This window comes from Manacus candei, unplaced genomic scaffold (genome assembly GCF_025592945.1).
Source record: "Manacus candei isolate 608988 ecotype Guabito, Panama unplaced genomic scaffold, ASM2559294v1 h1tg000019l, whole genome shotgun sequence".
NCBI classification, from domain to species: domain Eukaryota; kingdom Metazoa; phylum Chordata; class Aves; order Passeriformes; family Pipridae; genus Manacus; species Manacus candei.
The window spans coordinates 1,778,138-1,801,206 of record NW_026138067.1 but is presented as its reverse complement, the minus strand read 5'-3'; the positions used below and the strand labels follow the sequence as shown (position 1 = coordinate 1,801,206).

The following is a 23,069-nucleotide window of genomic DNA, read 5'->3' as shown; positions in this document are numbered from 1 at the left end:
CAGGGAACCGAGGTATGAGAGGACAGACTCACAGCTATCTTCTTGGACTTTGTGAGGAGGAAAAACTTCCACAACAGCTGGAGCTTGGTGAAGGGGGGAGTGTTTGGGCTCCGAACACTCCTACGAGGGAGAGACTGGTTACTTCCCAGCCTGAAAAGGCTTCTCCTGGAGTAAAGTTAAAGGGAAGGACTTAAAAGGACTAATAGAAATGTAATATATATATATATAAAAATATATATATATATATATAGTTGCCTTTAGTTTGTATAGTATTTATTTGTGTAAAATAAATGTAAATACTTCCCCTACAGAAGCCTCTGGCCTGAAAGTTCTCTCTTCGGTGTTGGGATAAATTGTGGGAAGGGGTGGGGGAGCCTAGAAATTAAATTTTTAGATTTCTAATGTGGCTCAAACTGCCACAATCGTCTATAAATATATGCGAACTGAGAGCTAAAAAATACACTTTTCTCAACAAGCAAAAGAGGTCTAATCAGAAACTACACACATGGGTAACTGTGCTGAAAGGAAGAAAGAGATGGTTGGTTTTAAGTGACAAGCATTATTTTTCAGATCTTTCCAATGTTCAAAATTTATATTGGTAAAATGGATGAAGGCAACGTCGATGAATTTATACCTGTCATTTTGTAGAGATCATTGATCAAGAATCAGGGGCTATTTTCCCTAATGTAGCTCTATAGTTATGAACTGTCATTAGTGTAGTAACCAAACTTTTGGTTTTTGTATTAATTTGACTAAAGGCAATCAGAAAGTTATGGTATCAAGGAAAGATAACTAAAATCAGACATACCTGTAAGATGCCTCCTTCCAAATTTTGCCATTTAAGAAAGTTTCCTGCTGCATCAAACGAGGCTGCAATAAATTGCAGCTTCACATCCTGATGATGAAAAAAAGATAAAGAAACAATTAAACTGACCTAAAGTGGACATACATGTTTTAAGAGAATGCTATCTCATCGTTTTATGCTTCCTGAAACTTTCAGCATAATCCTTCAATTTTTTCCCTTTTGATTTTGTTTTAAATCTTGGTTTTGGTAGTTATCTTTTTCAAAAAAACTCCCTACTTTACCATACTTCTACAGCTTCACTGGAAAAAGTTCCAAAGGAACTTCGACACAGGTAGACATGCCCTGAACTAATCAAAAATCTATGCAGATTTCTAATGTAGACTATGCTGGACCTTAAGGGCCTCCAGGACTTTCAGTGTTAGGAAGAATAACGAGTATTGTAGTTGTTAAAACAACTGCAGCATTGCAACATTGTTTAACTTAAAACACAGCCTTTTAGAATATGGCTGAAAAAGATTGATTTTATTTTTGAGTCAATAAGAAAACTCTCGATAAATTTGGCAGTATAATTGGCAAACAGATTATCACTAGCACTACTTACCTTCTGTGATTAGCTTAACTTGAATAAACTATTCCAGTTATTCTATTTTTACAGTGAATCTGTAAAATAAATCACTTCACTGTTTGATTTACTATTTGATTCCTTCATAAAACTGTGCCAGTTAACAATCTACTTGTAGCAGTCCATCCCTCCTAGGGATGGATATATTGCTTTGTTAACACTGAAATGATTTGGTTTTCTCACCTCTTTTGTTGTTTGTTTTTTTCCTTAACTCACTGTAGGAAGAGGAAAAACCTGGAGTAATACACTGAATCCATCTCTGATACAACTCAGCTTGTAGAGATTTGTAACAAATATTGCAGTTGGTATAAATGAAGTAGGGAGAGCAATGTGTGTGTACACAACAGAAGCAACAGAAAAAAAGGGTTAAACACCACATAACAATGATGAAGAACACTATTCCCAGCAACAGAGCTGAGAAATGGGTTGTGATAAAACCGTGGCAGAGATAAATTGTCAGCAAAAGACCCTGCACTTTGGTATCTCAGGTGGGGGGCAGCAAAGTTACAGCACACCACATATATCCCGCTTCTTCCAATTATCTCACCAGGAAAACTGAAAAAAGGATTAATGTATTTCAAACAAGGAAAAAAGACAAAAACCAATTTTGCTTCAGATTTATGAAGACTGAAGTAAATAAGACTGAAGCAAAGGACAGTGGCAAAACAACTAGTAACTCCTAAGGGGTATAAAAGATTTGTCTAATTACTAGTCCATTGCTGCCAACCCAGGACCTTGGGGACACAATGAACACTTAATAGCTGACATCCTCTGTTCTGTGTCACACAATTGATCCTGGTCAGACCACTCAGGCAAGCACATTTTGGCCTTATGAGAATGTGGGTATGAGAGCATAAGCAAAGCAAATGTGTGAGTGTCAGTAAAATCATCTTACTAGACATTATTTTACACAAAGATCGCCGCCTTCTTCCGTAAGATCTCACAGTGAGTTCTGTTACACTGACTGCCTAAAATATATCTTTAGTAGAGTCACAACTATAATAAATCTAAGCCTCTCTATGTGATTATGTCTTGTTCCTAATGTCTGCTTTCCCATGTCTACTACCCAAAACTTACCTTATCTCTTCCTTTAAAACTGAAGGTTGTAGGGAAATGATTTTTCTCAAGCACTTGAGAAGCTAATCCTGGTTGATCACCATAATATAGCCATGGAAGATTATGCCTCCTGAAAAGAATTACAATATTTTCTCTAAAGAAACATAATATTTTTCATCAAAGAACATTTAGAATAATTTCCATAAAATGCTAATTAAGACCAAAAGTTATGGAAAAGGCAACTTACCAGTAGGCTATTGAATGACTGATGCCTAGTCTTGCTGTACCGATAAAAATATATTGAAATAAACCACAGGCATCAGTACTTGAAGAACTCAATGAGTTCATATTCATCACACACATATTTCCAAGAGCTTGGCATGCTGTTACATTTGAGTACAACTGCAGTGTAGAAACACAAGAACACACAAAAGTATTTAATTACCCCTCCTTTTGACGAGGCAATCATAAAATTAATGCTATTTTTAAGAAGCCACTCCTAAACCCTTGTTTTCACTTAAAAGGAATTTTGTTTTGTAAACACCTAGTATTTTCTCCCACGTATTCAGGTATCATATTTTTATAGGTCTGCAGATGGCAGCGTAAAATCAATACTCTCTCTTTTTCAGTTTATTTTAGTTGCATCAGCTATGATGTGATGATGTGACAGAAATGTCAAAATCTGCATTTAGAAAACAAAGTAAGAATCAAAATGTTTAATACTGCTTTGGCTATACGACAAAGATGACTCCATCAAAGAGCTCAGACTGACAACTATAGTTGCATGTATTGTAAATATCTTCTTTTCAGTTTCAGTACTTTTTCTATCCTGCTGTTCCTAAACTATGTTGTATCTATACCTTGTTCAGTTTTGGCAAACAAACCAGTGCTAAGTGCTAGGCAGAGGTGATGCCTGGCATCTCTGTGCAGTGATCACTGCACTAGGGCTAACTTGCCACCTCCTTACTCCCTTTGTTTGGGTCAGATCCGTGGCTGCACATTACATTCAGGCAGCACCTCTGAGTTGCTGAGCAGCTTGAGGACACACAGGACAAACTTATGTTAGCAATGAGGACAGTCTCGGTGAAAAAGAATAGGACAAGTAGGAGAATACATCTCAGAGCTGTGTTTACCAGATGATGATGGGAGCAGCCACAAAGATGATCTGGGAAAATACTGAACAAGAGTCTGATGAGACACTGAGTGAGAGAACACCTGCCATCCTAGGAACTAGGCCTGGGAATCTGAAACATCCTTGAGAAGTGCAGGTGGGTACCTAATGTCTCTGGTACATCAGAGACCTCGTGAGATACCATCAATAAGCACAAAACCAAGGAACTGTAACATCAACTTATCATCTGGAAGCACGAAAAGGATTCTAGAGGAGGGAAAACATTCCAAAAGAGTAGGAATTAGCAACTGCTATTGACTGTTGTAGATGAAAGAGCACAAAAACAGTCTGGAAAAAACAAAAACTAGCCTGAGAGAATATAAACCACCATCTTTTGGCTGCTCCAGGTGGTGCTGTCCTATGCCGCATTATGTCTCTGTGATACAAAAATTACTTACTTTTTACCCAAAATGGAGAGTGACCTCTGTCCTTGCCTGTGGTCTCTCTCTTTCAATCTCTCTAACACACAGAGAATGTCCTCTACACAAACTTTTCTATGAGCTCTCCTAGGCAAGTTATCAGACCATGCTGGGGATGCCTGGCTGATTCCAGACTCTGCAATGTGGATCATCTTTGAAGTGAAACTTCACTGTCATCAATTTTGAGGCCCCACTTCTGGGTGTGGTTTAGTGAGTATGGTACTGGTACTATTTTGAATAATATATATACATAGGCATGCATATAGGTAATTGATCCTAAGCATATTTGCTGCTTTACTAGTGATCATTTTGTAGTAGATTGTAATATTGAAATATATGCTTGTTGCTACTACTGATTGCTGCTACCACTGGAATACACATATACTTGCTTTATTAATTGTAAGTATACTCACTTTACTGGTAGCTATTTGTAGTAATCTCTAACAAGGAAATGTAGGAAATAAAGGCTCTGTGTGCTTGTGTATTATGGAATTCTGCAAATCCACTATTGTGATCTTGAGAGACCAGTAGGCCAGGTAACCCTTTGGGATGTGACAGATTGGAAGAAAAAGTAGGGCTTGAGAAGTTAAAATCTGATTTTGAGGAGTGGAATGCAGAAGGAAAAGGAGCATGTGTGATAACAGAGTTGGTAAAAAAAAGAGGCAGAGGCATATCCCCTTCACAAGTGTCTGTGATTCTCTTGCTGCACCCACTCTTCCACCCATGTTTACTGTCACCCAGAGCAACATAACGGCAAATAACACTTGCATACAGAAAGCAAAGCCAAGCAAAACTAAAAAGGATGGTTCTATGGTGATCCTTCTACATCACAAACCAAAATTAATAACCAAAAGTCAAATACAAGGTAAAGACCAGGTGCCAATCAATACTGAATATGTAAGAAGTTAATTTTATGAGTGATCCCTTCCTGGATATGCTCAGTGACAGTTCACATACTGCTGACTAAAGTGGGATTTCTTCTTTAACCCCATTCATCTTGTGAAAATTCCAGCCCTGTTGACTTGCATTAACATTGACTGTCCTCAATATTATTTAAAAATAAGCAAGGTGACTTCCAAAAGTTAAAGTGCCATGCTTTTATAGAGGGTTCTACTTCTACAGAAAAAATCAAACTGCAAATGTTCATGAAACTCACCCAACAGGCAAAGGCTGAGGACTGCAGGTTTTTCAGAAACCACGCAGATGTCAGTGTTATACCCTGTAAATAAGGATTTTTTTTCACTGTCTTTGTTCACAACAATTTATCCATAATGTAACAGTCTGGAAAACTAAGTCAGCCAAAAGATGCTACTTATTTTTTTCTAAAAGCTTTCTGTCCTTTGTAAATATCTCAGTCAAACAATATCAGTTCAAAACACAACCATAATGCAATAATTTCCTTCACTTCACTAAATTAGACAAAATGTACAGAACAAGATGGAATATTTAAGCTTTCAATATGGATTTCTAGGACAAAGAAGTTTTCTTACACAATGCAAGTACTAGCAATTTCAAGGGTAAGATGTTGAGTTGGTAAATTTAACTCAGGACCAAATTTACCAAATTAATTATTTCACAACCTGGTTTTTTTAACAACTTACATTTGAACCAAGCAGTGTTTGTAAATACTGTAAGCCATCAAAAAACCATATTCTCAATAAAATATTGCTTACAAAATGGCATTTTCAGGAAGTAAGACCATTATTTGATACCAGGAAAACTGAAGACTGCTTTTTACTTTCTTTCAAGCAGTAGCCTTTAACATCCATTCATTTAGGAAGTAAAACACATTTCTTAACCACATAGCATTTCCTGAATTCAGAAAATGGTCCTAACTGTGAGCAGATTTCACAACAAAAGTTCATTAGCTAAAATACCTTCATTCTTCTCCATAGAACATATTTTCATTCATTAGCCAATTCAAGAGTTCAGCAACTTCACACAGAATTTCAAACTTTAGAGATGTCCATTTTCTTCTATAAGATCTAAGCTGAAGATGTAAGCTCAATCCTTATATGTTCTTTCAAATGTTTTACATAAATACCAATTTTACATAGTAATAAAAACTCTTCAGTATTTTTTTGTGATACAAGAGTGTGCTTTAAATGCACACAATTAATACAAAAGACCACATGCTACTTGTTTTGATACTGAAGTCATGTAAATTACTTCTCTTTTTCAGTTTCCAAGAGGGCATGAATTTTTAAAACCTTACTCTGTTAGAACAGTGCTTGCCTGGTCTCCATACCTATACTCTATCTTGATGCAAATCAGACAACAAACTACCACCTTTTTTTTTTCAGGATTGGAATTTAAAATATTTACTAAAAGTAAACAATGAAGAGAGCTTAAAAATGTTTTAGAATAAATATACTCACTAGCTGTGCAAAACGAACAGTTGCAACTCCCTTTGGGGGTAAACTTTCCTGAGCAAAGAAACACAATCCCCCGGTCTGAAAGAAATAAAAGAATAAAAAAATAGAAATTTACACACTTGTCAAAATAACTTTTCTCTGCTGAACTTCAATATAATAACCATTCTACTTACCAGAATGTTTGGGCTGCTGCAGTCACAAGACTTGCTTACATGGATGAATGTTTTTTCACATCTTACACACCTATGGATCACAAACATGAAGAATGCACTTAAAATGCACTTAAGTATGAGATTTGCTACTTAGTGAAAGTTGATTACATAGCATGCCCAATAACAGCGTCAGTGGCTTCCCTAGTTCTGAAATTCCAAAGTTATTACCTATTTGTTTCTACTATCAGTGAAGTAGAAAACAAACCAAATAGTTAATTATCAAAATAAGAATTCTATTTCTGCTTCCAATTCAAAGCCTGCTTTCTAGTCACACTAAAGCCAGACAAACAAACCAAGCTGCTGGTCATAAAAGGACTTCAGTGAGCACGAAACAGAGTTTGATATGGAGTTGACAATTTCCAATTCACTGCCTTCGAAACTGTCATCCCGAAGATACAGACTATTCCTCAAGGATGTTCCATTTAAACAGAGCATGACCCGTTCAAATTTATCATCACAAAAGGCAAAGAACACCCACCTACTTCCCGATGCATCTGAAGCAGAGAAGGACTGCTCACTTCCATTACAACGTATGCACAATGCTTCGTTAAGCAAGATGCCATCGATGCTTCTTTCCACTTCAGTAGAAAAGAAAAGCAACTGTGATAAAATTGCACGATTCACAGTATGTCACACAGATTAAGAAAAGTGTGGAAAAATCAAGTGTCTGTGCAGATCTACAATAAATTCAGAGAGTTTATTCTGAAAAAATCAAGAGCACAACTTGCAAATAATTTCCACTATGTGTGTATGTGTACACTGTGTATAGCTATGCACATGCAGCTTAAATTTAGTGAGAATGGCAACATTTCATGTGTAGTTTTTTTGTTCTTTTGCTATTAATTCTGAACCGAATTTCAAACCAAGACTTCACTGCAAAGCAAAAATTCAAAATGTCAAGCTTACAAATTACTGGAAAAAAAATAATTAAACTTCATCTGAAATGATTCATGCAAATGTCACAAATCTCAAGTTTCAAAACTGCATCTTCCAGCAACTAAATCATTTAGCAAGAGATTTCAAGTCTAATTACAAAAAAACCCCAAACCAAATAAAATAATAAAAAAATGACAATACTAATGTTCTTCCTGCATGTTAAATTACAGAATCAGCTTTGCTCTCAACATTTTACTATAAAAGCTCAGAATGTATTTTGTAACTCTCATGAAGTTTAAGGAAGAAGACTGGTATTCATTGTTTTTCAGATTCCTAGGAAATTTAAAATTAATTATCTGGAAAACACTGATTCTCCAACATACTCTGTTAGAAATGTAACTAAAGTGGACATTTAAAATACTTATTCAAAGAATTACATCCATGCCATGTCTTTGAAAATAAGGAAAACCAGGGGTCCCAGGAGCTCTTATGTTTTACACTCCTGATGAAAACTGTACTTTGCTTTTAGGTTTTAACTATGCAAAATAAACAAAAATATAATTAACACAAACACTAATTAAGGTTTTAATTTTAACATTAAAGTTATTCTTCTGTCTACTGAGAGTCATCTGCAACTAAGTAAGAAGCAAAGTTATGGGGAAGCACGGCATAGAAAACCACAGATACAGGTGTGTGTCTCAGGGGAGCAAGAAATCCAGTGATACTAACACACAGCAGTTTGCTTGGCTTGCTCAGGCTGTTCTCTCCCATGTACTCTTATATATAATTCCTTTCTGCTTTATATACTTCATAACATTGTTTTTATTCCAATTTTAATGCTTCCATCCAGTGCCAATAAGTTTAAAGGAAGCAATACATCAGTATTCATTTTTGGAATGTTTACATAATAATTTTTATTGCAATGTGCAATGGTACAGATTTATCTGTTGTCTTTCAGGAATGACAATTAAGATCAAGAGGAAAGCTGAATTTTTGCAACAGATATGTAAACATACGTCAAATTTCCTTTCTTATTTAACAGAAGAGCATGTCTTAGTAAACTCAAATATATAAAATAAGTACTATCATCTCATAACTTGCATAAATTTTTTACCTAATATTTCATTATTGAGGCATTTACATTTGCCTTCCAAAGTCAGGCCTTTAGGGCAAGTAATACAATTCCACCCATCCTGAGTAACTCCGCTCTGAAATAAAACATAAAACTATTAGAATTTTCAAAAATATAGACATCACTCAATATCTGTGAAGAATTGGCCTTATCCAGACATTAGTTACAGAAAATGTGTTCACATAAAACATTGGTAACGTTCATGAAGCTTTTAAAGACAAATAAAAGGCTAAACAATCTGGTAAAAGCAATTCCTATGCAGACACAGACTAAAAAGAAATTCAGCTCTTCTGAACCTGTTAGCTCACACTCTTTAGTGAAGATAAGAGTTAATTAAAAGTAGAAGGTTTAAAAAGAGATATAGACATCCTACACTGGAAAAAGAAAAATAAATAAACATAATAATAGACATATTTGCATATAAATATATGGAAGTAATGGATATGGAGGAGTTCTAAGTTAAGCAGCTTACATAATTGCATGGAATTTTGTTCATACTCAAACAGTTCACATCCACACTTACTTTATATTATGAAGTAACTGCACTACAGATAAAACCCAAAATGTTACTCCCTTCTCCACTATCATCATTTTATCTTTTCAAAAGCCTTGCCAGTAGAATTAAAGACAAATACCACCAGTGCAAGAAAGAGAAAGAAATAGCAAATGATCAAATCACCAAAGAATATTTGTCAATGTCTTTGTCTAACTTAGCAAGTAAATGCAAAGAAGAGGGAAATTACCTACAATGCCCATTACCCATTAAACACCCAACTCAGGCAACTAAGCTGGCCTCTTAAGAGTTCTATACTTATTGAAGAAAGAGAAGTATTTGGGAAGGCTTCACCCTGAAAAGCTGATTTGCTACAAAAAAATATTTCTCTATTTACTATGACAGGAAAAAGCTGGCTAAGCCTGGTGTCTCTGGCTCAGTGCTCAAAATTATAGCTTAATTTGTCAAGAATGGTAGAAAGAACTGACCAAACTACAAAGGTATTTGTAATTAAAGTAACAAAATACTAGCAGCTCATTTTGGAGTAAAAAGAAGTATCGGGGCTATAAAGATACAGTCTAAATATTACAATAATAGGATTTGTATAAATAATCAAATAAGATACCTATGAACTGAAAACTATCTTTGACATTCTACAGAGCTGTGTGGACAAGAATAACATAAAGCAGAAAGAAAAAGCAGTGGAAGGAAATTAACATTTAAAATCTTATTTTGTCTGCAGGGTCAAATTTGTAATGAAAAAATGCCTGCAAAATCATAATAATAAACACTTCTAAATTGAGAAAAAATACTACATATTAAATATATGAATTACTACAAATACTTCTAAATTGAAAAAAATACCTGTAAGTATGGTCTTAAAAATTCCCAAGCAAAGACCATAATGCAAAAGTATTTTAAATTAATGAAAAATAACTCGCAATCAGGATGAAATTTAAAATTAAAAAGTTATTATTATTATTATGGTAAAGCATGAAAAGTTCAATACTTACCATATTTTCTGGGCATTTTTCACAAGTAACAGAGAACCCACCATCACTGGAAACCATCCTGTATCCTGGTTCACATACACAGGAACTACCTGAAAAAAACAAAGCAAATGCAGTTTTAATCTATATAAAACTGACTGTTTTTTACAGAATGCTAAGAACTGCTGTTGTTCCCAAGAGATCAATATGGATTATTAGACAGACACAAAACACCTGAGATGTGGATGAAAATCATCTTGCTTTTTGAAAATGTCCATGTTACGATTCATACACAGATATTTTAGGAAAGTGTTACAAGGCTGACTGATCCACCAGGGTGCAACAGGAATCTCGAGCTTGTGTTTTGTGTGTTCTTTTTTTAAACCAAACAGATATAATCTCTCAATCTAAATCTTGCCACAGTGACTTTCTCAGCCCATTCTCTCTACACCACCAGCATTATATGTTTGTATACAGTTTTGACTATTTCCACAGGAAGTCAGTCCTAAAAACAAAATATGTTTAATGTTTACATTCAAAGGTTTTTTAAAATTTAACTGTCGTATGTGAAGCTGTTTTAAATTTGCAAAGCTTTTAAAATTGTGCATGGGGATCAAACTTTACATTGAATGGTTTTCAGTAACTAACAGAACATACCTAACATTTAATATGAAATGAAACACTACTTTCATAGCACATCATCGTGCACATCTGCTAGTCCTCAGCAACTCTTTTTTTTTAGAAACCTTTTCAGTCTATCAGACTTCTCACCATAATTTGGAACACATACTACAAACCAAAACTGATTATATGTACTAATAAACTGTATTTATTATTACTTAAGTTTATTGAACTGTGCATGTAAAAATAATGTAAAATTCTGTGAAAAGTTTAATAGCCTTAAAGTGCATCCTCATGTGATCAGTTGCACAGAAACATTTGTCAAAGGGATGAACCACTCATAATTATAAAAAAGACCAATAGGATTATGTCAGTGAAGAGCCTTGAGTTGTGATTTCACTGTGACAACACCTGAATTTGTAGGCATATTGCTTGATGGCAGAATCCACAGTGATGAGCTATCGAGGGAGTGTATGGGCAGACTTGTGCAACCACAAGTGGAATTCAGCCATCATGCAAAGAGCAGGCTAAATGTCACCTACCTACACTGCTCCAGTCAGATGCTCCAAGAAAAAAAATAAACCCTTGACCTCCACCTGGAATTTATCTCTCCCTGAAGCCCCTGATTTGGAGGAAGATTCAGCCTAAGGGGAGTTATGGATCTAGACACCCACATTATAAGATCGGAAAATGATTACAGGGTATTTTTTTCTGTAAGTAAACTACAGGACTACTCTTTAGGGTGTCATATTGGCGGTGAAGAGGTGACCAGCTTTTACACAGCAGTTGTGAAAACAGCCATCCACATCACTGCTTCTCACTGAAGTACCAGCTCTGAAGAGAGATGCTGTTGGGTCTTAGTCTCAAATTTGTGTCTGTACACGACAGTGAACTCCCACTCTTATCCCCTAAAGAAAGCGACTGACTATCTGGATTTTTCATCTAGTACTGTCAAGGTGTGTTGTATTCGCTCCAAGCTCCCGTGTGGGACTCGGACCAGCACGGGCACAGCCTGAGGATCTCTACATCTCACACATTCAACCTTTGACAAGCAGTTTAAAGTTACCGAAGTGTTCAAGAACATAATTTCAGGGCTCTGTGAGATTTTACCAATGAAAACGCAAATACTCATAACCATACAAATGCCTGAGGAAAGAAAGAGTATTAAGAAAGGCTTTATTAAAAAAGGCTTTATTTAAAAAGCCGTTTCTCAGGGCTGTATCTCAGACACATCGCAGCTGTGCTGCGCCCACTTGGGTCTTTGCGGCATCGTGGTGCTTTTCGCTGAATTCAGATCCGCCTCTGAGAGCTACTGTTCCACCGCCACGGCCTGAGCCCCGATTTTGCGCCTCCCGCTGCTGGGAGTCGGATTCAGCGCGGAGCCGCCGAGCCCCGATCGGGCCCGGGCCCGGGCAGCGCCGCCTCCCCCCTCGCTCACCGCCGGCGCTCTGCCGCTGGTGGGCTCCGCAGGGCGCGCAGGCCAGGCGGGAGCTGTCGAAGTAGCGGTCGGTGGCGCAGGCGGCGGGGCGCTGGAGCGGGACGGAAAAGGCGCGGGCGGGAGGCAGCGCCACCGACACCGCCACGAGCAGCGCGGCGGCGGCGGCACCGCGGCCCCCCGCTGCCATGGCCACCGCGCGCGCCACCGCTACGGCGAGCGCCGCGGGCCAGCCGCCGCAGTACGCGAAGCGTCCGCAGGGTGGGCGGGAAGGGAGTGGTACAAACCCGGGATTAGGGTGTGGGCTGCACAGGGGTTTGTTTGGCCTGTGGGAGATTAGGAGGAGGACACAAGAGCACGGTGAACCCCGGATTACGCTTTCCTGTACCTCGTCTCTAGAACGGTGTATCATACTAATGTAACACTTGTTTGTAACTTCCCCCCTGTGAGAGGAAACTGGTAACAAGGTGAAAACACAAAATGCCTAGAGGAATGGATACACAGCCGAAGTAACTCCCCTTTACCTCTTTCACCTTTGTCAGGACGTTCTTGTTCCCATTCCACAGAATGACAGAATGGGTCAGGTTGGAAGGGACCACAGTGGGTCATTTGGTACAACCTCTCTGCTCAGACAGGATCATCCCAGAGCACATGGCACAGGATTGTGCCCAAACAGTTCTTGAATATCTCCAGCGAGGAAGACTCCACAACCTCTCTGGACAATCCGTTCCAGTGCATGGTCACCCACACAGTAAACAAGTTTTTCCTCATATTCAGGTGGAACTTCCTGTGCAACAGTTTCTGCCCATTGCTGCTTGTCCCATTCCTTCAAATGTTACCAAAACTTTGCAGGGTACTTTATGCCTTGGGTATTAATTATTCCTTGTTGCCCCTGTCCTGCAAGCTAATTGCCTAACTATTACAATTCTCTATATTAGCATTGCTTGGAAGCCTATATGCTTATTGCACCAAATGCTTTATTCCTCACTGGATTTCTTGTGCTGGCTCAACAAGGCTTTAAAAACTTGAGTTACTGATATCTTCAAGTCGAATTATCTGTCCCCAGGCTGAAGTTCATGTAAATTTTACTATCTAAAAGATTTTAGTTTTTATCCCTTGGTGTGCTTGATTTGTGGAAACCTCCACCTTGCATCCTGCGCAGGATAAGCAATGTCTCCTTTCTAAACTATATTGTGTGTGTTTAGAGAGCTCCTAAAATCGGCAGCATTACTAGATGAATCTACCAAAAATAACATGGTTTTTTTATTATTTGTCTATGTAAAATGGAGCAGACAAGTGCTGAATAAGCATAGAAATATAGAGGAGAATACATAAAGGCAGGTGGAATAAACACTAGGATAAAATAACTACCTCACCTGCCCAACAGTCCTGCCTCTGCCCTTCCCTTTACACAGCCTTTCCTCCTCCTCTGCCATTCCCCCATCCCTGCCTGCCTTTCCTTCCAAAACCCAGACTTAAGCCAGCCCGAGCTGGGTTAGAAGTTACTGGCAGAGCAGCGGTGAGCGCAAACCCGCTCCCGAGTTCTGAGGCTGGGAAGATGCGGCACTAGCGGGTATGAGCCTGAGCACAGCGCACAACACAGCCGAGTCCCGCAGCCCGCCGTGTGACCGATCTCTATATACCGATCTGGCACTGTACAGCTCTATCATTCCACAGTTTGGTCATTATACAGCTCTATTTAAACGGGACCACAGGGCCGCCCCCGGGCCACAAGGCGCATGCGCACTACCTGCGGCGCGCGCGGGCATCACGGTGAATGGGGGCGCATGGGCGGCGCACGCGCAGCAGAGGCGGGAGGGGGCGGGGTCACGGGGCAGCGGCGTTTCCCGCCCCGCCCACAGGGTGCGCGCGCAGCCCCGCGCTCGCGGCGCGCGGCAGGGCTCGCGGCCCGGAAGCGCTCGCGCGGCGCAGCCGCTCCTCGGTGTGGGGGGGCAGCGGCGGCGGCGCCATCTTGGCGGAGCCGTGCGGGAGCTGCGGAGTCCGTCCGAGAGCTGCGGAGTCCGTCCGAGCGCCAGTCCGGTGGGTGCGTGGATGGATGGCGTGAGGGACAGCGCCCGCCTCTCCGGGTGCGGCGTGTATCTGAGGGCGGCTCGGGGTTTGCACCGGGAGCCGGTTCTCGGGAGTTCGACTCTCGCGGAACCGCTGCGCGCCCGCTGCCCGGGCCGCGGCCTCCTCGTGCCGCCGGCTTTCCCACCCCCTTTCCCCGCTCCTGGTGACTCCCTCAGTCCTGTCCCGGTGCCGAGAGGCGGCCGGGCTTCTCCGTGACGGCGGAGCACGACCAGCTCTGTTGGGCCCGGAGCGCGTGTGGCGCAGGGCGGCCTCCCCTCGGCCCGTCCCCCTCGCCCGTGCCCCGTCCTGCCGCCCGCGGCCCCTCGCTCCGGCCCGGCCGGGTCCTGCGGCGGCGGCGGCGCTCGGAGTGAGCGGTGCTCCCAGCCGGCCCAGCTACAGAGCTCAGTTGCGTCTTCCTCCAGCGATGTGCAAAGTGCCATTAGCTGCAGCCTGCTTCCACTGTTTAGGCTTATTTTGAAGAACAGAATAAGAAATCTTCCTCTGATCTACCGGTTATTTTTACACTGGTCCAGTTTATAGTCAGAGTGTTTCTGCGTATGTTGTTTCTAGCTTGCATACAGATAATGTAATCTCTGAACGTTGTGGTTAAAATACTGGTCTAGTGCAGGCTTAGTTTCCCACAGTGTTTACAAGTTGTGGGTTTATTTTAATGGCTTTAATGGTATTTGAAATTTCTCGAGGCTGTGGAAGAATAGGTATAGTAGTGTTTTCTGGTCAGCTTTGTTTAAATATAAAATTTCATAAAACTGTGTTTGCTTCTGTGCTTTTAAATTGGTGGCATGAAGTTGTCAATCTGTTCTCCAAATCCTTGCTCTCTGAGTCTCTGCTGAGTTAATGAATTGGTCTTACTTTTCATGACAAATCATTGCTTTTGGTCATTCACTTTAAATTGTTGGATGGCTTGTCTGTACTTTCTACCCACGCTTGATTGTTTAATATCCAGTCAGTAAGAACTTATTATTTGAACTTGCATTTTTGTTTGTGGACTTCTTAGAGATCACATGATCTGGAATCACTGTGTCTAGTTTTCACCGCTGAAGGTTGTGTGTTGTGTCCCTGGTGCATCATGGAGAACTTGCTCTTTATCACCAAAGAAATACGGAGGAGAGCTGTTGTGAATGATGTTTAAAAATTGGGATAAGAATGTGGAGTTGTGAAATCCAGGAGTACTACAGATTAAATACATCATGACGTAGCAGGGCAATGGATTTGGTTTTTCAAGACACGACGGTGCTGTATGAAAATTCTGCCCTTGAATTCTCCATGCTTTTTGGCACTGCCGTTGCATCTGTTGAGAAGAGACGTAAAGTTCTGGGTCTGGCTGGGACGGAGTTAATGTTCTTCACAACAGCCCATACAGTTCAGTGTTTTGGATTTGTGGCTGAAAGAATGTTGACAACGCATCAGTGTTTTGGGCTGTGGCTGAACAGTGCTTGCACAGTGTCAAGGCTTTATCTCTTTTCCCTACTCTGCCACTCCAGCGAGTGTGCTGAGTATAGGCGAGAAGCTGAGAGGGGACATGGCTGGGACAGCTGACCCAAACTCACCAAAGAGATATTCCGTGCCATGTAATGTCATGCTCAGCAACAAAAACTGAGGTAGAGGAAGAAATATTTTGATGGTTTTGGTTGCCTGAGGGGACTTTTTCTTGGCTCCCAAGGCAGTTGTTATTTGAAGGTAGGCTGGGCATCAGTCAGCCTGTAGGAGGTAATGAGTGATTTTCTTTGTTTTGCATTTTTCTCCTCACTGATGACACTTGACCCACAAGTTCTCTTGACTTTGTTCTTCCTATTTTCTTTCCCGTCCTGCTGATGGGGACAAGGAGTGCACAACTGGCTGTGTGGGTGCTTGGCTGCTGGCTGGAGTCGACTTGCCACAAAAGTACAGAGAACAGATGGTCTTTAGAGAAGTTACTAAATAGGCAGTTGTTTTCTGTTGTGCTTGCAAAGTGGTGATGTAGAAGTGACATAAAACCCATTAGTTAGAGAATTTGGACTTTGTTCTTGTTTTGCTGAGTTCAGTTGGAGTGACAGTTACAGTTATTGATAGACGACTTGTCACCAGGATCTGGTGCTTTGAGCAAGGGTGTTGGTTTGTAGGAGGGATTTGTCAAATGCTTGGAGTGTTGGGCTGTTGTGTTTGTTCTAAAGGGATATGGTAATTTGCTACAGAAGCTTGTGTTTGTTCTCAGAGTACTGTGCTATTTATTTGTGATGTTAGATAATGTTGAAAATCAGGGTATGTTTAAGTCAGCGTAGTAGAGCATTTCTCGTTCTTATGTGTGAACAGCAGTGCAGTACAGTAAAGATACAGGGAAAATACTGAAGCTGGCTTTGTAAATTCAGGTACTTTCCAAAGTTTGTCCTTGTTGGATATTTTGCTCTTTCATTTGATGGTCTTCACTGTGTACATTAAGTGTAGTGCTGGACTGGTGAGTAGCATACTCTTGTGAACCTTGAAACCGGGTGGATCTCAGAAGAATGGACACGTCCTTTAATCATGAGATGGACTTAAGGATCCTTCAAGGACTCAGTTGAGAGTTGTTCCCTCGATACACTGGCAGTCTGTTTCACTGCAACAGTTCAGTGTGGCACAACCAATGACCAAGTAATCTCATCGTATTTTCATCGTTTCCAGAAGTCAACTTAAATTTTGAATTTCTTTTGCTTCTGAAATGGAAACACAAAGATGCAGTGCATAGCATCTTGGAACGTGGAAGGAGTTCTTCACATGGGTTCATAACATGTTTGGCTTTAGTGTAGCCACTGCTATGGATGAGCTGCAGCAGTGTAGCGCAGTATGTAAAGCAAAGTACAGGTATCAGCCATTAATTATGTTTCATTTTCTTTCCACAGTTAAGTTGATTTTACAGAATTTATCAGGTCTCCAAAGCAGAAACAGGTAAGCTGCCAAAAGCTTAACACTTCTCAGTGAGTATTGTGACAAGATCATACACAGCCTTTTTTCCTCACGTACTTGTGGCTGGGAACTAGGATATGCTCTCCTGAGTGCTCGTGGCTGCTGCAGTTAATACTCTGACTACGTCAAAGAGACAACTTCTTTGAATGCTGAGAAAACATACATTACTGAACAGAACTGATCACTGGGTAGAGCAACTTGTCAAAGCAGTAAAGGCATCACTGTTTGTGAATTATGTCATTTTCAATGACATAGTTATTCTTTTTCCTTTCTCCTTTTATCAACTAGTGTCCTGTTCAAAAGGAAACAGGATTTTTTTGTTCCTTAGGACTGGGTAGAGATCTCTGGCATACAGTCACTATGCCATGAAAGACTTGATGTGTTCTTTAGGTATTGTGGATGGTGAGGAATGACTTAGGTGGATTTTGTTGCCCTTAGGATAGGGAATATTGATAGATTTGTGCACGTGTGCTGGTGGAGTAGCTGATTGTTCTGACTAATCAACATTCAGTGAACTGTGTTTTAATCTTGTTCTTGTGAACTTGTGGGTGTTTTGATACCTTCTCTCTCAATTGAGACAAGGGCATTCATTAAAACGGCTCTAGCTTCTTAAATGATAAGATACTGTAATAGCTGAGTACTAAAGACGTGCTATCATGTGTACCTTTTTGTCTGCAGGTGATTTTTGCTGTGGGTTGAGCTCAGCATGGCTGTAGTCATCCGTTTACAGGGGCTTCCTGTTGTTGCGGGTCCTCCAGATATTCGTCGTTTCTTCTTGGGATTGAATATTCCTGATGGAGGTGTGCATATTATTGGAGGAGAGCTTGGGGAGGCTTTTATTATATTTGCAACAGATGAAGATGCACGGCGTGCCATGAGCTGTTCAGGAGGGTTTATCAAGGACTCACGCGTAGAGCTCTTTCTCAGCAGCAAGGCAGAAATGCAGAATACCATAGAAATGAGCCGGAAACGATTTGACCGTGGGGGACGAGAAACTATGTCTAGCTCTAGAAGAACAGGTACTAATGGTTCTGGTGCATCAAGTGTTGGAGACATGCCACATTTAGTCACAGCTTCTCCAAAAGGAATAAGAAAACCTAGTTACGGGCCACCAAATCGCCTAGAGGCTGGTTTTCATACCAATGGCACAAGACACGGTGATATGGGCGTACCTAAGTCAAACTATCAGTTAAGAAAGGATTCTCACCCATTTAACCCAGATGACTGTTACTTATTTCTACGTGGTATACCTTACGCTGCAACAGAAGTGGAAGTACGTGCTTTCCTTTCTGGGATACGTGTGGATGGAGTGATTCTGATAAAGCACCGCAATGGTTTAAACAATGGTGATTGCTTGGTAAAATGTGCTACACCTGGTGATGCCTTGGAAGGACTTAAACGTCACAGACAGTACATGGGTCAGAGGTTTATAGAAATTAGTCCAACTACGGAGGAACGGTGGATTGAATGTGGTGGGACGGTGGATGTGCCAGATGAAATGGATCACTTTTTCTGTGAAGACCTTTCTCCAAAAAGTTCAGGCTACATGCATTCAAGGAGGCATTCTCGTTCAAGATCACCAAGGAGACAAAGAACGCGTTCTCGTTCATCTCCCAGCCAGGAATATTACATACACTTAAGAAATCTATCTTTTAATGTGGAGAAAAGAGATTTGAGAGATTTTTTCCCTGATCTGGATATATCCAGCAAACAGATCAAGATTCTAACAGATAAGCATCAGAAAAGGACTAGAGATGCCTTTGTGATGTTAAGGAGTGAGAGAGAATACCAGGCTGCTTTGGAATGTCATAGAAAGGTTCTTCTCAATCGTCCTGTTTACATTTTTCCAATTTCAAGAAAGTCAATGTTGAAAATAATCGATTCTTGTGAGAGAAAAAGATCACTAGACAGAGATCATCCTGGACAGGCTATATCAGAAAAAAGTTACCGGGAAGGTCATTCCAGCCCTAAGATATGTGTTTATGTCAGGAATTTTCCATTTGATGTGTCAAAAATTGAAGTGCAAAAGTTCTTTGCAAGATTTGATATTGATGAAGATGATATTTATTTACTCTATGATGAAAAAGGACTTGGACTGGGAGAAGCACTAGTGAAGTTTAAATCTGAAGAACAAGCCATGAAAGCTGAAAATTTAAATCGTCAAACATTTTTGGGAACAGAGGTATTAATAAGACTTATATCTGAAGAGCAGATGCAGAAGTTTGGTGTATCTGTACCATTATCTGAACCGAATCAAGTGCATGGTTATTCACATCCATATGACAGAGGTGAGCTTTCCCGTCCAGTCAGTTCACCATCTGGGCCACCACAAGGGCCACCCATGCATTCATTTGGTCCCCCCGGGAACTTTAGGCATCATTCTGAATTTAGACACCCCCCTGAGGACTTCATGGGCCCTCCTAAGGATTTTAGAGGTCCACCACCCCTCATGGATTTCGGTGGTGACAGTGAACCTTTTGGCAGAATGGAGTTTGGGAATAATAAAATGGGAAATTTTCCTGAAGGAAGATTTATGCCGGATCCGAATTTCAGTGGTGGTTCTGAACGTGTTGTTCCTATTCTATTGAAAAATTTACCTTTTAAAGCTACTCCTAATGAGATTCTGGATTTTTTCTATGGCTACAGAGTGATTCCGGAGTCAGTTTCTGTGCAGTACAATGAACAAGGATTACCTTCTGGTGATGCCATTGTTGCTATGACAAACTATGAGGAAGCTATGGCTGCTATTAATGAACTGAATGATAGGCCGATTGGTCCACGGAAAGTTAAGTTGAGCTTGCTGTAGAGGAGGAAAAGATGCTCTATAGTAAAACATTCTCGGTTTGACAGTATTGACAGTTATTTTAACTTTTTCTAATTCCTGGAACATCCAAAAGAAACAGTTTCCATCAACGGTTGTAAATAATACCCAGTTCAGTTGTTTAGCTCTTGGTTGAAATGTTTGTAGGACACTGGAAGTCACACATTGAGGTCTAAAGGGATGGAGTTGTAATGCTTTGGGGGTTTTTTTAGTTTGTTTTAATTCCATGTCCTCTGTCTTTGCATCAAATAAAAATATAAAGGCTGGTTGACTGACCACACAAATGGTTCAAATAGAAGATTTTCAGTGCTACCTGCATTAGTAAATAACATTTCTTCCTGAGGTTAGCTTAAAATTTAAAAGAATGATTTTTATTTTTTGGGTTTTCTTTTGTGTAAACTTCAGGTTTTATTCGGTTTCATGTGTTTGCAGGCGTTTCTGTTAAAAAAAGAAAAAAGAGCTTCCTGTTCACATTAGCTGGCTTTGCAATTTTTTTTTAATAAAAAGGAAATTGCCATTTAAATGTGTGTCTTCTATTTAAAACTTGGATAGTTAATGGTTTCAACTATTATGCTCAGCAGATGTGGGTCTTGGTGAGAATGATGCTGGCTACTTCCTCTGGGAAGAGTGAACTGTTACAGTTTGTCAACACAGTGAAGAAAAGGTAGTTAGTTTACAGAGATTTCAGTCTGTATTAAGGAGTTGGACAGGTTTTCTTCTCACTCACTGTAGTAACTTGAGTCAGAAAATGAATGTTGAAATCAGATCAAGAATTCTGATTCAGTGGTCTTCATTTTATCTCCACATGCTGCATAATGTGAATACTAGCTTGCTGATGATGTTTGGATACACTCCAGGTCAATCTGATTAGTTTTGACTAACATCTGTCATGGTAACCAAGCTGACAACCAACTATGTTATTTTCTTTTGTAATAAAATAAATGCTTATGTCAGCATTTAGAATATGTTGGTTAGATTGGTTTGGTACCACCATATTTAAATTTTAGGAAGAAATAAAAGCTAGCCTGGAAAAGCTGCATGTTCAAAATTCAGGCTTAGTTGGAAACTTTGGTTGTGTAGGTAAGGACTTTTGTTCACATTGCAACTGTACAAGATAGTATTTGGAGTACTAAAGAATTTCATGAATTTTAGTCCCCTCAGACTAGGACAGCAAAGTTGCAACTTGGCAGTGAAAACTTTTAACCTTTGCTTGGGCAATACAAATAATCATAAATTCATGGAGTAGGGAGGTCTCTAGTCCAACCCCTTCCTCAAAGCAGTGTCCGCTAGAACAGGTTACTCAAGGCCTTCAGTATTTAATAGCTCTAGGAACGGAGCTCTCTGGGCAGCCTGTGGTTGATCCCCCTCACTGGTGGGTCAAATTTTAACTGCTTTATTTATGTAAAGTCATCATCGTAATTGCTAAACTTGCAAATAAACTGTTAAGTACAAGCAAACAAAATCAAGAGAATTTTTTGCTCTGTAATTTTTAAAAGGTTAGTGTAGCTTTATTTCCTCTGCATATCATTCTCTGTTTTAAGTGCCCAGAAAAAAGCATTTTGAATGAAAATGCAAGGTCTGTGTATGTAGCAAAAACCAAAAAAATGTGGCTAAGTTTAAATTCTGAACACTTAATATTCAGTTTTTTGCTGTCTGGTAGGAATTAGCTTCAGAATCATATGGCTTTGAATCCTGTAAATTTAAAGGGCATTAAAATAAAACCCACAAAGTTGTGCTTTTATTTCATAGCTACTATGAAAGAGATCAAGGAGCCAGAAGACTTTGCAGGTAAAAGACACGAGAATCCTCAAAATGAACTTCCCTGACATTATCATTATGTTGAAAACTTCATTGTGATTATTTTTGTAAGCCAGTGTCTTTACTACTAAGCTGTGTTGTAAATATGAATGCAAGTAACTTCTCCAGTTAGTCAGCTTTAGATCATTTGCTGGTTTTAAAGTTCTTCCAGCTACTATACAACAGGATATTTCAAACTTGGAGGCCAGAAAGACAGAAGAGTTTAGTAGGTTTTTTTGCCAGTAAAGCATGAGAATGTCTTTTAGAAATAACACCTGTTCTCAAAGAATTTAAGAGTAATTACTGATAAAATACCATTAATTTTTGGGATGGTAAACTCCCCCCCCCCTTAGTGAACATATAAAAAAGAATCATAAAGCTTGTAATGGCAGAGGTCATAATCAAGGCATTTCAAAATGGTTTTCTGTTTGCTCTATAGCTAATTTGTATTTAATTTAAAGCCAGATTAGAGTTTATGACTAGTTTATCTGAAATGTTTGATTGACAGGCCAAAGAAATAATTATTTTTTCAAGGTCTATAAATACAAAAACTGTACTTCAAAGTATGTACAGATGAACTTGAAGCATAGGGAAATTGGGAAGGGATGCCAGTGTATCAGTGAAATAATAAGGTTACTAGGATAGTTGATTCTTAGTTTATAGGTGTTATCTGATTGGTGCTTTGGCTCTGTGTGTGTCTGTCCTTCTCTGTTCCCCTTCTCCTCCACTGAGATGTGCATATATAGGCATTATATTCTGATTCTGCCTGAATAGGTGGTAGAGGTGCATGGTGTGGTGGCAGCATTTCCTGATAATAGGGTTATATAACTTTAGATGTTTAGTGGCTTGAAGGCACTGTACTTTTGGTACAATGGACAAATCAGAAGCCATCTTATAATTACATGGCTTGAAATACTGTTCTTTCTTTTTAAGTACCATCCACATAGTAAAAGAATAAAAAATGAAATGCTGCAGTTTGTGACGTTGATAAAACACAGCAAGTTTCTTTGGTTATGCCTTCTCTGAAGTTGCTTTTGCTACCATTGTCCAAAAATTCTGGTGTAAAGGAGAACAGTCTCTATCGTCAAGAACTAGAAATAGTGATCACCTACCAAAGCAGCTTGAGGCATTCAGGGAAGCTGTAACAGCACAGTCTGGTTAGTACAAGAAGATAACCCTTAATCCCAAAAGGAATGTGCCAGCATTTTCAACAGAGTGGCAAAATATTCTTAGCA

General features: G+C 39.7%; 2 protein-coding genes across 4 annotated transcripts in view; one reads left to right on the top strand and one right to left on the bottom strand.

Moving 5' to 3' along the window:
* The window catches only part of TMEM67 (transmembrane protein 67), a 29,966-nt gene extending 17,541 nt beyond the window's left edge, over positions 1-12,425 (bottom strand). The window contains exons 1-10 of the mRNA XM_051785358.1: positions 12,210-12,425; positions 10,175-10,263; positions 8,651-8,744; positions 7,139-7,238; positions 6,622-6,691; positions 6,452-6,526; positions 5,230-5,292; positions 2,731-2,885; positions 2,505-2,613; positions 809-895 (exon numbers count right to left, since the gene is read on the bottom strand). Of these exons, the coding sequence (XP_051641318.1) occupies positions 809-895; positions 2,505-2,613; positions 2,731-2,885; positions 5,230-5,292; positions 6,452-6,526; positions 6,622-6,691; positions 7,139-7,238; positions 8,651-8,744; positions 10,175-10,263; positions 12,210-12,396 (1,029 nt within the window). The 5' untranslated portion in view covers positions 12,397-12,425. The remainder of the gene's footprint in view (positions 1-808; positions 896-2,504; positions 2,614-2,730; positions 2,886-5,229; positions 5,293-6,451; positions 6,527-6,621; positions 6,692-7,138; positions 7,239-8,650; positions 8,745-10,174; positions 10,264-12,209) is intronic.
* A 1,677-nt stretch (positions 12,426-14,102) lies between these two features.
* RBM12B (RNA binding motif protein 12B) lies at positions 14,103-21,665 on the top strand. 3 transcript variants are annotated; one of them, XM_051785360.1, is made up of 3 exons: positions 14,103-14,246; positions 17,153-17,198; positions 17,895-21,665. In XM_051785360.1, the coding sequence occupies exon 3, from the start codon at positions 17,923-17,925 to the stop codon at positions 20,020-20,022; it is 2,100 nt and encodes a 699-aa protein (XP_051641320.1). In that variant the 5' UTR covers positions 14,103-14,246; positions 17,153-17,198; positions 17,895-17,922; the 3' UTR covers positions 20,023-21,665. The 3 variants fall into 3 exon arrangements, with proteins under 3 accessions (XP_051641320.1, XP_051641322.1, XP_051641321.1); XM_051785362.1 differs by having other exon boundaries at positions 14,103-14,250; XM_051785361.1 differs by lacking the exon at positions 14,103-14,246 and having other exon boundaries at positions 14,268-17,198.
* Positions 21,666-23,069: the final 1,404 nt, after the last annotated feature.